Source organism: Lygodium microphyllum, chromosome 11 (genome assembly GCF_053477565.2).
Source record: "Lygodium microphyllum isolate KBCC chromosome 11, Lygodium_microphyllum_v1.1.10, whole genome shotgun sequence".
Lineage (NCBI taxonomy): Eukaryota > Viridiplantae > Streptophyta > Polypodiopsida > Schizaeales > Lygodiaceae > Lygodium > Lygodium microphyllum.
The window spans coordinates 154234488-154250333 of record NC_141145.1 but is presented as its reverse complement, the minus strand read 5'-3'; the positions used below and the strand labels follow the sequence as shown (position 1 = coordinate 154250333).

At 40.0% G+C, this 15846-nt stretch overlaps 1 protein-coding gene across 4 annotated transcripts in view; it reads right to left on the bottom strand.

Annotated features, from left to right (window-relative positions):
* Nucleotides 1–15846, bottom strand: part of LOC148029552 (transcription regulator) — a 56709-nt gene that overhangs the window by 2829 nt on the left and 38034 nt on the right. For 2 of the 4 annotated variants that reach the window (XM_087688414.1, XM_087688417.1), the window contains exons 31-50: nucleotides 15648–15753; nucleotides 15400–15528; nucleotides 15179–15247; nucleotides 14975–15052; nucleotides 14403–14516; nucleotides 14133–14256; nucleotides 13942–14045; nucleotides 13582–13719; nucleotides 13393–13485; nucleotides 10104–10256; nucleotides 9814–9936; nucleotides 9664–9711; nucleotides 9429–9575; nucleotides 6871–6932; nucleotides 6628–6781; nucleotides 6341–6532; nucleotides 5941–6045; nucleotides 5722–5856; nucleotides 5416–5643; nucleotides 5224–5325 (exon numbers count right to left, since the gene is read on the bottom strand). In XM_087688414.1, coding sequence (XP_087544540.1) covers nucleotides 5224–5325; nucleotides 5416–5643; nucleotides 5722–5856; nucleotides 5941–6045; nucleotides 6341–6532; nucleotides 6628–6781; nucleotides 6871–6932; nucleotides 9429–9575; nucleotides 9664–9711; nucleotides 9814–9936; nucleotides 10104–10256; nucleotides 13393–13485; nucleotides 13582–13719; nucleotides 13942–14045; nucleotides 14133–14256; nucleotides 14403–14516; nucleotides 14975–15052; nucleotides 15179–15247; nucleotides 15400–15528; nucleotides 15648–15753 — 2404 coding nt within the window. The remainder of the gene's footprint in view (nucleotides 1–5223; nucleotides 5326–5415; nucleotides 5644–5721; nucleotides 5857–5940; nucleotides 6046–6340; nucleotides 6533–6627; nucleotides 6782–6870; nucleotides 6933–9428; nucleotides 9576–9663; nucleotides 9712–9813; nucleotides 9937–10103; nucleotides 10257–13392; nucleotides 13486–13581; nucleotides 13720–13941; nucleotides 14046–14132; nucleotides 14257–14402; nucleotides 14517–14974; nucleotides 15053–15178; nucleotides 15248–15399; nucleotides 15529–15647; nucleotides 15754–15846) is intronic. The other 2 variants (XM_087688415.1, XM_087688416.1) reach the window with 1 other exon arrangement.

The following is a 15846-nucleotide window of genomic DNA, read 5'->3' as shown; positions in this document are numbered from 1 at the left end:
GCCAAAAGTAGCAACCTTCTAAACCCATTTTCCAGTATTACCCAGCCATCTAATTAATTTTAAAAATTTAATCATTTAAAAAATAAATTCAACCCTTTTAATCCTAACCAAAATTAAATGTGCCCATCCATAATTAAATTGGCTAGACCATTTGCAACCTAAAGTGGTCCCCAACCTCTGTTGACCCTTAGACTAGTATTAATTAATTAATTAATGCTAGTCCCTAGTATCACCACTAACACTTACTGGCCAAACCACTGCCCTAGGGTCGAATATGATTCCAACTGACCAACAAAACCCAGTTAGCATAACTTATCACAACTTTTGCCTTTTGGCACGCACTGCATCCTCGAGGTCCTTGGCTTGTTACTATGGAATATCCGTCATATGCATTTCATGTGCTTATACGCATCTCAAAATTTCATATCCTCGTGACATCTCTATTTGTTAAACAACTCAAATTATCATCATGTTGAAGAAGAACACTCTTTTGAGTAGTAATGTCGCCTTGGATACTTCAAGTTATGGTGGATGTGGAATAGCAACATAAGTGGGCAAGTTTTGTACAGAGCATCACCATGGTGTAGCACAAAGGTTGAGAGCTCATTTCTTTCGGACAAAGGGCTTTGGAATTGGCCCTTGCTCAAGAGTGCTCAAAAACGTGTACAACAATCTCGGACCATGAAAAGTCCAAATGTTAGACATTGAAAGAGTGAATGCATGGGATAAGTGAGAGTCAAACCTCACAACAATCCCTACATTTCAAAGGAGCTTTGTTGATGTCGACAGTGTTGTTGACTCTATAGAGTCACAAACTATAGGTTCTTCCTCCATGCAGATCATGCCCTCCAGTAAGAGAACTAGACTATCCATACACAAGCAAGAAGACATGAAAGCATCATTGCAAAAGATAAGGATTAAGGAAGGCTACGAGAGAGATGACAAAGCTATTTATACAATGTGATTCATTTTTTTACACTCTTCAAACACCTCGATGTAAGTCAAAATTTGTACCATCTCTCACATTGTGTGAAGAGGAGGGTCCAAGTATGAGGCATTGCACACCAAGAAGCTTCCACATGAGAAAAGAGGCCTTAACAAGAGAGCTAGAGCATTTGAAGGCAACATGAGAAAAGTATAGATGCACGGTGCTTTTGTTTCTAATGAGCAAAATAGAGATGCCTATAACATATTGATTTCTTCTCACAAAGGTACCATGTTTCTGTGTGCCATATAGATGCAGTACTTGCAAATATTATACTCGTAAGTGCAGATATATGGTCTCATATACAACAAGCAATCATTGATATAGGTCCAAGCAACATTGTGCAAGTTGTTACAAATAACGGATCAAATTGTATCTCTATACCAAAGATGCTTGAAGAAGAGTTCTCTGCCATTGTTTGGACACCTTGTGCTACACATAGCCTAGACCTCATAATTGAGACTGTAGCAAACTACCTTCGGTGGATTATATTTTCTCTATTGTATGTAAGACACATAATTTTGTTTGCAAGAGACCCAAGGTTCTCAGCACGTATAGGGCAAACAGTGATTTAGAGCTTCTTAAGTGTTACAAGTCAAGGCTTGCATATATGTTTAGAAGGGAGCACCACTGGCCTTCTGTATGAGTTTATCGACAAAATTGAAAAGGCCTTGGACTGAAATATTGCATTGTTTGCTATCTACCAAGTACTCATTCTTTAAAATCAAGATTATTGTAAGATAAATAGTTACTTTCATCGTGTTTTTCTTCTCTCAAAATTTACTTCATTATGTTTTTCTTTTCTACATAAAGGGTCGTCATGGATTCGAAAGACATATGGAACTAACACTGGGAATTGTTTCATGTGCCCATCCATACTATTGCCCATCTCCTTTATCCTCTATGGAAAAATGAAGCAATGGCATGTAAACAAAAAACTGAAGGATAGATGGAATGAATATATATGCAAATTTGTGGGAGATAATGATATGCTTCTAAAACTAGACTCTCGAGGATGAGGGCCTTCTTTTCCACAACTAGAGTCGTGTGTTTGGGCTGCGCACTAAAGAGTGACAAGAGACTCAATTGCAGCCACTCTCTTAGTGAGAAAAATACGGTATCAAGGACCTACCTTGGTGATAATAAACATTTGATCCATCACCCAACCCCCCTGATACATATTGCCTTTAGAATTTTCATACGAGCATTGAATTTCTATCTTGTATTTTTCAAAGACACATTGCAATGAGAGCTCTCTCACAAGATTGTAACTCTGGGCCTTGTGAGAGGAAATGGAGTACATGGGCCTTGCACCATACCAAGAAGAGGAATAAACTCTTCTACACAACAATTAGAAAGATAAGTCTTTTGCCATTGTAATGTATGATTGGTTGAGCAAACTAACTATCCCATCGAGCCTCCCGAGTGTGAGAGAGAGAGAGAGAGAGAGAGAGAGAGAGCATGATGTACAAGGAGGTTATTGCACCTCATGCCACACAATCTTGGAGAGGAGCCTCAAGCGATGCCAGTACTTCAAAGCATCTACACTTGTTGAGAATGCATTTGTAGAGTCTTCTGGCAATAGCAATGGGAAGAGATGGGTGTGGATAAGGATCTGAATGTGATGAAGCTCGACTCTTGAGCCTTGTGTAGACAATAGGACTCAAGATTTAGGGTTTTCAGTTTGGGATTTCTTTTTATTGCCATTTAAAGTTTGAACAATGCTTAATAGCAGATTTTATGATTCGTGTGACATGTCACGAGTCACATGTCAATGCTCGTGACATGTCAAATGGTCCATGAAATCATTTTGATGTCCTACAGTTGTCATCAGATTGCCAAGATTAGGTGGCTGCATCTGCATTTCTCTTCTGCTTCTCTTTCATAAAAGAGCTGGTGTGTTTTGCTACTCCACACTTGGTAGCATCCACACATACTAGGATTGCTACCTTCGGCAGAATTCATTCTTGTATTCATTCTCAATCTTTGTTTCTCAGCATCAATAGCATCAACACACACTAGAACTGCTGTGTTTGGCACACATCACTATGTAGATTTTCTAAATCAGATTTGACATTGCGCTTTGATGGTTTCTCGAGTTCAAGATTCATCAGGATACGACACACTCTGCCAGCCTCTCTCAACTTACTCCCACAAGAGTGTGTCTACTTGGGAATTCCTTGAATCATATACCTCACATACTCGGTGTGCTCATTAAGTTCAATCCTGAATTCATTTGTTCATTCTCAATCCTCACTTGTGTTTTCTATGTTTTCTTGGCAATGCATTCCCATCCTATCTGCTCCATTAGATGTGGAGGGGACTTGGTGACTTTGATGCTTTTTCCCTCAAGAGTGGCTTCCCCTTCCCCCTTCCACAAAAAGCCCACAAAGAGCTTGGACATCTGAGCGGTGGCCATTAGGCAACCCAACGCTCACTGTTGGATGTGCTAACACTTTGCATTTTAAGAGGGTGGGGTGGTAAACTATCCACGGATAGAGGGCCACAAGTTGCAGGGGAAGTCACAAGATGGGCTCTTATGTTGGTTGGTAAGACATTCATGAGTCACGGTCATGGACGTGGGAGGGTCAACGAGTCATGAATGAGGTACATTCCAACCTATAAGAGTGGAGATGAACCCTTTCTTCAATTTCACAAACTCCTTTCAGTTTCTTGTCTTACACCATGCAAATTGAGAAACATATACCGGTATGGGACAATATGGACTAGATCCCCACCCACGACTAGCATTTGGCTAAAAGTATTAGAGTGTCTCATACGTATGTTTTGAAAGTGTGTATGAGATAGCTAGCAACTGCAAAGGGTCTCTTTCTTCCTATGGTTGGTTTCTGGTCATGAGTGGCTAGCCGGTGGTAATGGGTAGCTAGTTGGTGGCCATGGTTGATTGGTTAGTGGTCATGGGTAGCTAGTTGGCAAGGATGGAGCAATACTAGGTTTGACAATGCTGCCCGCCGCAATGCATGGAGGCCCCAAAGTCATTGTTTGTGGTGATGTGAGATAGCCCATTTCATGTGAAGAGGGACTTGCAAGTTTCTCCACCAGGTAGAGCCCCAACCCCAAGAATATGATCTAGTAGAGGTTGGCTCATGCACAATGGTAGGATTGGATGCCTTGCCCAGCCTTCAAGCACTAGAGCCCTCTATGTTGCAATGGTGTGGGAGCCCATTGTGAACCTCACAAGGTGACATATCCAGCAGGCATGTCACTAGTTGATCTTCAACAAGGAGAGCCATTTAGTCTATGCTTCCTTGGGAAAGCTCTATTAAACAATATTCCCTCTCTTCACACGCATTCAGAGCAGCTAAAGAGAGACTCTTGGCATTAGAGGGAGCTTTAATAATTGTTCCTTCACAGAAAGGACTACCCTAGCTTTTTTTTCACACTACAAGATGGCGACCCCTGATGGTTCAATACCCCCATCTTGGCCTCTTTCCCCCATTTCCACTTGGCTACCCCCAAAGTCTTGTACTCATATGATGTAGACTCTCAGCTCCAGCTAGGCTCTCAAGCACTTCAACTTCTTTTATGTTTTCTTGAGTAATATAATTATCCACATGTATGTATGTAAAGAGAGAGAGAGAGAGAGAGAGAGAGAGAGAGAGAGAGAGAGAGAGAGAGTAGACACATATATAAAAGATCACATATAGGGCTTGACAGCACAGCTCGAAGCTGGCATTATGCATACTACTATTGATGACAACGTAGCCCTTGTACTTTTGGAGTGGGGTTTTTACAGACCCATATGAGAACCAGGCCTTGTGTTAGATTGATGTTCACTCAACTCTTGGAGTTCTCAAATTGTGATTAAAATTTCTTTTCTGTATCTCAAACAGCCTAATCTTCATCTGCTAACATACCATAGCCATAGTGTGCCAACCTCTTCACCAGGCTCACCTAAAAGCCTAGGGGGTCCACACTATAGACTTCAGTAAACAAGCCACTAAATAGCAGCTTTAATGAAAGGGAACACCTACATGATCAGATCATCAAAAAATACTATGTCAGCGCAAATCTTTCCCTTTATTATCATTTATGTTCTAGAATAGCAAATTCACACACTGAAGAATGTTCATTATCGTTGCATTGCCATGGTACATAAAACTAAACTGGTTGAACCAACCATCACTACAACCTGTAAAAGAAAGGCACAGATAAGATTTGCGCAACATGTCAGGACTCAGATAAACATCAAGACCTTAAAAGGTAAGAAAGTGCACCTTGATCAATTCTATGAATGTGATAAGCAAACCCCAAGGGTGTGGGCGATTCACTATCAGTCTTTCTAAAAGGACTCGTGTGATCTGTTCCTGGATTATTTCCTGCAAAATGAACATCCACCGTTTTTTCATCAGAGACAAGGTTCACCAAAATGTGCACCAATACTACAAGGTCATTAATCCATGCTTTACCTGAGTAGCCTCAGCAAAAAGATAAAGTAGAACACAAGAAAAGTAGTGGGTGTGATTATTGGGGTAACGGAGCTGATTTGCCACAGCATTAAGAAACAAGTATCGTCCCTCTGTGTCCAGTTCTGTGATGAGCTTTTGGAAGATGTCCATAGGAGCACTGTGAGTAATTGGTGTTGTCGGAACAGCCAACTGTTGAGGAGTGGTCTTGCTTTGAAGGATTTGAATCGCCTAAAATGCAAACACATTGACTGATACATCAACACTGAAAAATAACAAGGAAAGGAAACCCTATGGCAAAAAATCTACCTGCATCCCAACATAGAGCACTAGGGCATTTATCAATGGTACATTGTAGCGAGTTCCAGCAGACAAGACTTCTTGCTGTGGCAGCATAAGGCGCTGCTTCAAGTCCGACAAAAGTAGAGATACTGGCTGTCTTGTCTGGAAAAATGCAATATACTTGACTTGAGTTTCTTTGAGGCTTCTTTATAGACAGATCCTTGCAAGATGAAAGATGTCACAAACCTTCAAATAGTCATCAATCTCTGACTTGAGCTGTTTATTTTTCAAGGCAAATTCAACATCTGAAAGTATTCTAGGAGATTGACTGATCTCCGGGAGCAGATCAACCTGCTCTTACAATATCAAGAGAGTATTTAAATTTACAGCACATATGACATGCCAAAAAAAGTAACACGACATCAAGGAGAAATCAGCTTTCTATCTTTCTGGTTCACTGCCATAGCATCTGAGCATATAAAATGCCTTGACAGCTTCAATGAGCCAGTTTCAATGTTGACCAGTTCTTTTAACTTTTCGCTAAGGTCAAGTGTAGTTTCAATGTTGACCAGTTCTACATCAGAGAGAAAAAAGAGAGTAGTTTATCAACTAGGTAAACTACGGCTGAAAGAGATTGCTTACATACCTTCAAATTTGGTGTAAAAGGATCAGGCAAACGCATGTTCCGAGGAAAAGCACTAAGTATGAGGTTCCGCATTTGAATACAGCTAGGAGGGATAACATCACAAAAACTGAAATGATTGTCACATAGAAACTCAGGAAAATCATGGAGTAAGACAAGGAGCACTCTGAGTGTGCCTTTGTACAAAAGCCGCACCTAGCATAAGCAGATACAAAATGTGTCAACAACCTTGCTTCAGCATACTTCAAGAATGCTTCTCAATTTCGAAAGACCTTGGTTTCAGAAAATACCGGGTCGCTGAGTTCTGCATTCCGCAAATAGGGCTCCATGAACTTGAAAATGGCCACTAAGAGGCGTTGAACCAAGGGCCATCCCTTTTGGGAGTTACTCAGCAGCAGCTTTGGCATAAATGTTCGATGGCTAATGAGCTCAAGCCAGGCAAAGCTGTTTCGAAAGCTATTCTCAGCAAGGGGCAGCAACATTGAGCATTTAAGAGCCATTTTCATACTTAACCAAAAAATAAAAGATTTTACCTCCATCCAGGTACTCTCAATGGCTGGAGTTGCATAAATGCATTTGCAAAGGCAGTCAGAACCTGCCACCCATTTATAAATGCGTAAGTCCTTTCTTCAAGACCAGATCTTATTAATATCCTTACTTTTAAAATGTAATCTTACTTAAAGACTGAGACGAAACAAGCTACTCTTCCCACAGCCAAGTAAGTTATTGTATATTACTTAACTGAGATAAAGCCCAACTTAACACTTTGAACCTTTCAACAAGACAGGCATCTACGACAGATTTCTAATGGTATTCAGATAGTATAAGCACTCGTAGTCACCATGCAATAGTAGTGTACAATATCAACCAGCTAAATGTTAAGCACTCATAGCACCAAAGTAACAGCAGGTGCACAGCATCAACCAGGTACAGAGTACACATTTTTAGTAACGACTACACTTCTGTTATAGCAAGCAAAAGAGTATATAAATACAATCATAAAAGAAAGGCACCTTGACATGTGCCTCTAAAAACTATCAATTAAAACCTTGAAAATTTACAAATAAGCAGCTTCAATGGGAAAGCCTATCACCACTGTATGGTGTTCCCTTGACTTTCACAAGTCGGGACATTTTGTAACCTCTTGCTTGCAGCTCATTAGATCGACCTTACGAAACTAAAATGAAGCTATATTTGAGGGTGTCAACTTGGATTACAAACAATTCAATTTCTGCTTCTGACAAGCTACACATTCTCAAATCGTTGCTTATGCTAATGAGATAATGACAACCTTATCCATCAAACCCCGTAGGCAAATAAGAACTTGAAGAAAGCTATATGGAAATTATTTTTTGAGCCTCAAAAAAGCAAACCAAAAATGCGACCAAAATAAAATTCACTCACAGCTAGACAGAGGCCAAACAGCCTGGTAGACAGACTATACTACCAGCATGAGCACATTCTGTCATGTGGCTGCCATAGACCCAAGACCTGTCAATCAAGCCCAAGCAAGTACTTCCCATAGAAAGCCTACAGGTTTACCCAATCTTGGTCATTACCCTTTTATAGGCAGATTGTCATGAGGACATATATTTTTGAAACCTCGCTTAACATGTTGATTAATTTTTAACCACATGATTAAGTAAATGTTGCCCATGTGAGATGCAACTAGGGTTAGAGTAAATTTATGAGCCCAAGCCAAGAAAATCACGGCATGTCAAAAGCAAAAGTTACTATAAGTTATGTTGCCCAAGTATTTGGTGGTATCTGGTGTCAATTGTTGGCCTAAGTCATTCTTTTGGCCATAAGTATCAGTTGGTGACACTAGAGATAAGGCGTTTAATGGTACCTAACACCGATCTAATGGTCAAAGATGGTGCAGAGAGACTCCGAAGTGGAAGATGCCTAGCCAATTTAATTATTGGCTAGTCAGATTTCTTGGCACCAAAATAATTATTAGATTAATTTTAAGTAATTAAAGACTGAAAATTAATACTTGATGATGGATAATGTGAGAAAAACCATTTGGAAAGGCTGCCACTTGGCAAACTTGCCCATACAGGCTGGTAAAAGGCTGAAGAAGAGGAAAAACAAAATCATTCTTACTATAGCAAATGTCGCAAAGCTGTGAGCAGCCATGGCCAACCTATTTTCAGCCATTGCAACCAACCATGAGTGAGTTATGATAGGGCGATTGCAGTTTCGAACTCTCCACAGCTCGGCGATTGCATCCAGGTACAAGGTGACAATTGATTTGGATGTCTCAGCTGTAGGCGACACCATCTAATGCTGTTGTGGCAGGGCAGTAGCTACATTTGACAGATTTTTAGTCATTCTTCGTGACAAAACTCTGAATTCTCCCAGCCATTTCACAGCCTTGCTCCGAATATCTCAACATTTGGACCCTTGCAAGCTAAGAAATTGCAAATTTCTCTACTGTAAACCCTAATTTACAACAAAAATCAGGGTTTGACAACAATCTTGGGAAGCGTGCAAAAAATTGGAAGCTCCAAGTCTTGGATTTTTCAGGGCTGAAGGTGAATTTCAACTAAATTCAAGTGGAGGACTAGCCAACCATTGAATTTGGGGCATTTCCATCGTCTATGAAGTGGATGAAGGCCAATTAAGTCCCCGAATCAAGGGACAAAATAGATTGAAGACTTGCTGATCACTTTGAACAGCAAGGGGAGTTTGGACTGCGAAGGGGATCGGGAGAATCCCATTCTAAATCAACTTCTTCTTCAATGAAGCTAAAGAAATACCAAAAGGGGCACCAATTTTGGAGCCAATCGGATGTGCATTGTCCAAGATTAGTAGGTAAATTTGTATTTTCTGATTTGATTTAATTGTTTGCTGCTGTAATTAAGTTGTAATCAGGGATTTACCATCCATCCACGGATGGAAGGCTGGTTTCATAGATCCCATTCAGGAAAAATTAAACTTGATCAGATTATGACACCCCAGTATTGTAATACTCTTAATCTTGCAAATGATTGCTGCCATTTCTATTACCCTCCCAGTTTGGGCATACTTTTCTCCCATCCTTTAGCATTTCAAAATCAAAGTGACTTAGTGGCAAAGCAAAGCTCACCTGAAAATTGCTGGCATCCAAGGTTGGGTCTGGAGCACTGAAATCCATCAGCCAAGTCACAAGAAGCCGAAAGTAAGGACGTGGATGAAAATTTCCCTTCTTATCATCAGCATCCCTTTGAATAACTCGTACTGTGACACTTAGGACCTGCCATTAAAGTCAAACATCAATGTTGCCATCAGTGCAATATCACCACAGAGTTAAAATCTCATTCCTTCAAAGTAGAGAAGCATACCCTGTTCAGAAGGCCGACCTTTGACATGGATGGATCCACTCCATAGTACTACAAAAAACAAGACACATCTAAAAACACTATATATGAAAGTAAAACTTAATAAAAAACATGACTGCTCAGAAATAGAGAATAAAAACATAGACTAATCACCTTCACTAGTAGAACTACCAACTTGGCATATATGTCAATTGCTACAAATGGACCCCCCTGCTGCTGTGACCCTAGATGTGTGAATGAAGCTTCCAGGTTCAAACAGCGAGCAACAGCAAGCTCCTGGATAACCATTCATTAAAGGTTTAGGTCCAACCATTAATAGGCCTGGTGATACAATAGGCATCACAAACTTAAACGCATTGCATCATTGTAATACAGGAAAATCTGTACTCCCAAGAAACAGCTTTTGATATAAAGTTAGTTCGCATTTGTTTCAGAAGCCTCACCATGAGAATACGGAAGAAGCGATCAGTTACATCATCTCCTTTCAGCATGCCTGAATGCTGAAGCTTAGAGATATAAACAGCATATGCTTTGTCGCTATTGCCTGTTCCAGAAGAATCCCAAATTGAGGCCCATTCATCAAATAACATAGCCACCTGTGCAAAAGGTAGGCATAAACTTTTAGCCTTTTTACCATCCAAGAGTCCCTGCAGATAATCCAGCACTTCATGTAGAGAGAGCTAAATGCTCATATAAAAACCACTGTTCCAAAGTGAAAAAGGGAAAGGAGAAGAGCAAGAGAGGAGTTGAGAGAAGGGTGCAGTTAGTAAAGAGATGTAAAAGAACATCAGAAAGAAAATAGCTGTACACAGGATATCAGATTGGGCTCCAACTAGATATGATTCTCTCTTAAAATTCTTCCTGCATACTGGTTAAGACAATGACCATATACAGTTGCCCTCTTCCCTTAAGCACCATTATTTATTTGGATAGATGACCCAAATTTAATAGAGATTGGCGTACTCAATTTGGAAAAACACCCTTGAATATATAAAACATGTGTGAGTGAAACTCGCAGACGCCATTATCCTCAATGCATGCATGTAAATAGGGTATGTTGCTGCTATGACTTTCTGTGTGCTTAAAATGATTATCCATTTTCAAGTTTGATGTACTATACAAGATGTATGTTCAGTACTATATTCACCTGAGCATTCATTAACACTGGAAGGCATGCCACACCTTCATTCTAGGTGCAGCTGATCCCTCAGAGTAAGCTCACACAACTGTGTTACCCTTGCCCCGTTCCCTCCTCCAAATTCCTATTCATTGATTTCTCACGTCTTCTTCCAGACCAATTTACTTGTCCCATCACCATCATTCTGGCAAAATATACTATAAAAAAATAAGATGGACCTGCTTCAGCCCCAAATCGCTATTCATTGATTTCTCACGTCTTCTTCCTGAGCAACCTACTTGTCCTATCACCATCGTTCTGGCAAAATATACTATAAAAAAATAAAACAGACCTGCTTCAGGCCCAAATCCCTATTCATTTGTTTCTCAAGCCTTCTGTCATGTTGATGTATCTAATGATTACGGGAACATTATAAGAATTAAGACCACCTAAGAGTTAAGACCAGAGTCTACATGAATGGGATTCAATGCACACAACTATTTACAAAATAATGATAAAATCTGTCATACAAAGGGTGGTAGGTGAATTGACCCTCTCACAGCAAGAATAAAAGGAAGTCTATAATTGGCATCAAAGCCTGCAATTGTTCTAGTACAGAGGGGAACAGAATGTGGACCATCACAACTGCCAAATCTGCTGCCACAACTGCATCATTAGCAGCATAACTGCATTTCAGGTCTACAGCAGCAGGCAAAATGTGTTCGACCTGCCACATCAGCAAACAAAACAGCAGAACTGCATTTAAATGCAGGTTTTAACATCGATCTGGTCTTAAACAGCCCTGACAGCCCTCAATTTTTGCGTGCAGACATTTAGCACTGCTAGAAAGTGATACAGCAGCTGCCATGTTACCATTTACAGTCACAACCATCCCAGAACAGCATGGAAAAATTTCCAACAAGTTCCCAGCAGTCAATGAAACTGGCCTTCTGTATCAACCAAAGAGCAAGTGCACTAACTTGCAAAGACAATAAACTAACAATTGAATCACCAAATTAGTATAATCATAAACAGTCAAAAACCAATCTTTTGGCCCTAAATTTTAAGTTGGGCATTTCTAACCATTGGGATATTCAATTCCAAGGTCTTGCCCATCTCTAGTACTGCTAATGTAATCAAGCCCTCTCTCCGTCACATAAATGCTAAGGGGAGGAGCATGCCAATGCTCTTGCAAAGTCTCTAGAACACTGGCCAAGGTTGATTCTCGACGCAAGGTTGCCAAATAACTGATGAAGAAGGGGAAGATCATCTAAGCCATAAACCATTGAATATGGATGGCCTCTGTAGAGCATCACACAGTTCCTCAAACTCCATAGCAAGAGAGAAAGCAGTGTCAAGACAAGGGTAAAAGTGGGAAACTGAAAATGTGCGAAAATTTGCAAAGAGAATATAAACTCATCAAGAAATAATAATACTCAAATAAATGGAATGAAAATAAAGGAATAGATACAAGAAACGCCACATAAGCAAGGTATGGCATACAATGAATCAACATACAGAGGTATTGCCTGTGCGTGAAATTCCCAAATAACCCTCGTACTTCCCAAATTCCCAAATTGACCCTCGATATTCATCATTTCGTCACTAAAACTATATCGCAGGTTTTGATTTTCATACTAAAGTCATAATGACAATTTCATAAGGCAAATTAGGGAATTTTCAAACTGTCATTTTGGGAATTTCGCAATACTCCAGTCATGTTGGAAATCTTTCCTTAATTGTCATTAGCAATAACTTTGCCCTAATCTTTCATTTATCTTGGGAAAAAATGAAGGTATAACCTACTTGTTCCAAGTTACAAGAAGATTGGCAAGAAGTAATACCTGTACCAATATTTCTCTTTTCAAAAGACAGACATGATCAGTAAGCAATCTTTCTTACGCTCATTCAGCCTTTCAGGTTTCAGACAGTCACTTCACCACAATTCTTTTTGGGTCTCAGAACAGTTTATCACATCCTTATTTTGTTAGAGATTTGCAGCTGTTTGGCACCCATAGGAGTATCAAGAAAACAGTGATAGAATGCAAAAAATAGAGGACCAGATTCCTCAGAGCACCACTACACACCCATGGAGGGATCAGAGTCAAGAGCAGCAGAGTCAGCACATATTATCTGGCTAATTAAACCCACATTCACCTATCCCAACTCAAAAAAGATGCTACACACAACCTCCCGACACAAATAGCACTAAAAGACCTCCTGCAACACCCAGGTTCTACAACCAAAGATCTTTGTAATACACTGCCTCAAGACGCACTATGTATTTGTCAAGAATTCATCCGGTTAGAGAAGTTTTCAATAAATTTGTAAAGTTCACCCAGGTAACATCCCGTGCTAGAAATGACCCTACAGAAAAGGAAAGCAGCCAAAATTATCCAGCTCTACAAACATGCTGTGATTCTGGCGCCTGTTCATGTGTACAGAATATCAGATACTCAAAATACATTTCAACTCTGTTTAAGTATAAGCCTAGCCTGATCCTAATGGTGAACAAAGATTAGAATTGATCTAGTACTACCTAAGACCAGAGTACATCCCAAAACATCATACATATAGTCTCTTCTAGATAGATATGATGAATCATTCAATAGTACCTGTTCACGAAGTCCAGCAGGATCAACATTTGCAACATCTTTATTGCCAGCCTTGACCTCCTCTTTAAAACCACCACGAGTAGAGGATGGCTGCTAAAAGAACAAAAGACAAACGTGTGAATCACAAATACAGACCAAATATACAAGTAAAACTTGTTGTCCGACAACAGGCCTGGTCCAAGAACTCACCCTCTTCTCTTTTAATGCACGTGATTTGTCATCTTTTCCACTGACAGGAATGCCTTGCCCTGCAGATAACGAAGAGCTGTTCTTTGCTATTTCTACAAGTTGTTGCAGAGATTCAGGGGAACCAGGCCTCTGAGAAACCTGCACACAACCCCAAATGAATCCCTCCCAATTCAATTTGATTCAACCAATGCTACATGTAGCCCTTCTAAAGCTACTTCTAATGCACATATTTTCCAGAAGTTAAGCAATAAAATTGCTGGTTATGATTTTCAAGAGAAACCTCATCATCTAAACACCATATCAGATAAGACTAGATGCACACACTGGAGAAGTTCAGCATTAGGAGAAGAATAATTCAACCTTCACAAGGGCATCTATAATATTGTACAAGTCTGTTGCACGCAGAATGCCATCCTGGATGACACAAGTTTGAACAAGATATATGGCAAACTCTGTGGCAGCAGCTGCAAAAACAAATCAAAACGACAAAGATGTTCATCTGCATCTGGTATATGACAGTAATATTTATATTTCATATTGACTTCATTTACCATTGTTGCCTCCTTCCATTAGTTTAGCAATATACAGATTGTAATCTGCTAGATGTATCAGATCTGACTGCAGAAGACCAACAGTTATGTCACGGTTGTATCGTCGGTCTTCATCAGAAAGTAACTGTAGAAACAAAAGCACATTTTAGACCATTAATGGAAACCCGCGGCAGTGACTTGAAGACATCACAAAAGAAAAATGTGTCAACCTTAATGTTGCTTAAATGAATTATGAGAGTTTAATCCCAAATAAAAAAATTTATAACATACCCAGCTGGTCAGCTCCTTTACAATGCGCTTGCAATTTTCACTGATAGCTGCTAAGACAGCTAAGTATGTGGAGACATGAAGGCTGCTCGTATTCTCATACAAACCTTTAAACACCTGCCACGTTGCAGAAGCATGTAGATATTATGGTAGTGCATACAATAGCAACCAGACCAGAAACACGGATCATCATTCCCTCACCACCCCCTCCCCTTCTTCCCTGAACCACAGCCCTTGGTGGAAGAATGTCACAGCGTTGGATGCCACAAACTTTCCATGTTCATGGTGTGTCAACTGGATCTCACTTGGGCCATGATCAGGAGGCCGGTGGGTTTTTTTTTTTTTTCGGGGGGGGGGGGGGGGGAAGCAGATTCAGCTGGATAATCAATCAGGATTTTATCATCTCCAACCAGGATTTTATCATCTCCAACTGGCTGGGACTAAAGTTGTGAAAGGAATAACACAAAGTTACCCAAAGCACAAGCTATCAACCTTGACAACCTAAAGTTTATCATATAAAGTACCCTCTTCACATTTAGTAGCATACTAAGCCAATTGTCAAAAACTTCACATACTTTCTGAGCAAAAGCCACAACTGTTTCCTCCTTGTTGACACATTTGGAAATGATATCTGAAATCTCCAATATGTGACCCTGCCATAAGCAACATTTCCTGATTAAATGAAATGCATACACATGATTCGCAACATCGTTTGTCTTTGAGGCACACCATCTTGTCAGACACACAACTACAAAACATACAGTTTAAACAGTAAGGACCTCAATATCTTGGTCTTGAGAATGTATCAAGTAGCCTGCTAAAGAACCCTTTGTCACAGCACCATCCAGCTGCATTGCACAATTTACATCGAAACATCAGTAATTTCCAACGAACTCCACTAGCATACTTGTCCTACACTAATAAAACTCAAGACTGTTGATTGGAATGAAACTTGGAAATATAAAGATAGCATAATATCAGTACTCAAGGGGATGATTACCTTCTGCATAACTACTTGAAGCTTTTCCAGCGCTTCACTTGTAAGCAAAGAAGGCTCAGCAGTAGATTTATTTACTTGGTCAAGGGACATTGATGGAGAAACCGAAATTGCTACTGGAGGAGCAAGTTCCTTTCATTCAAGATCATTATTAGTTGAATATAATGAAACATAGATGAGATTAACAAAGAAACAAGTTGACTAGGCTACAAATCTAACTTTGCAATAGCTAACCGTTCAGAGGAACTCACATCAATGAACATTCCAGAACTGGAAAGGTTAGCCAACCCAGACGATGGATCCAAGGCCTGAAGCGACCCTGAATCTGGCACTAGAATAGAACCTGCAGATGCATGGCTGCACGATGCACCAAATGACATATTCAGAAAAGGAAAGGGCAAGCCAACAAGGAAACAAAAACCTCTTGGTCTCATTGAAGTGGACTAGGAA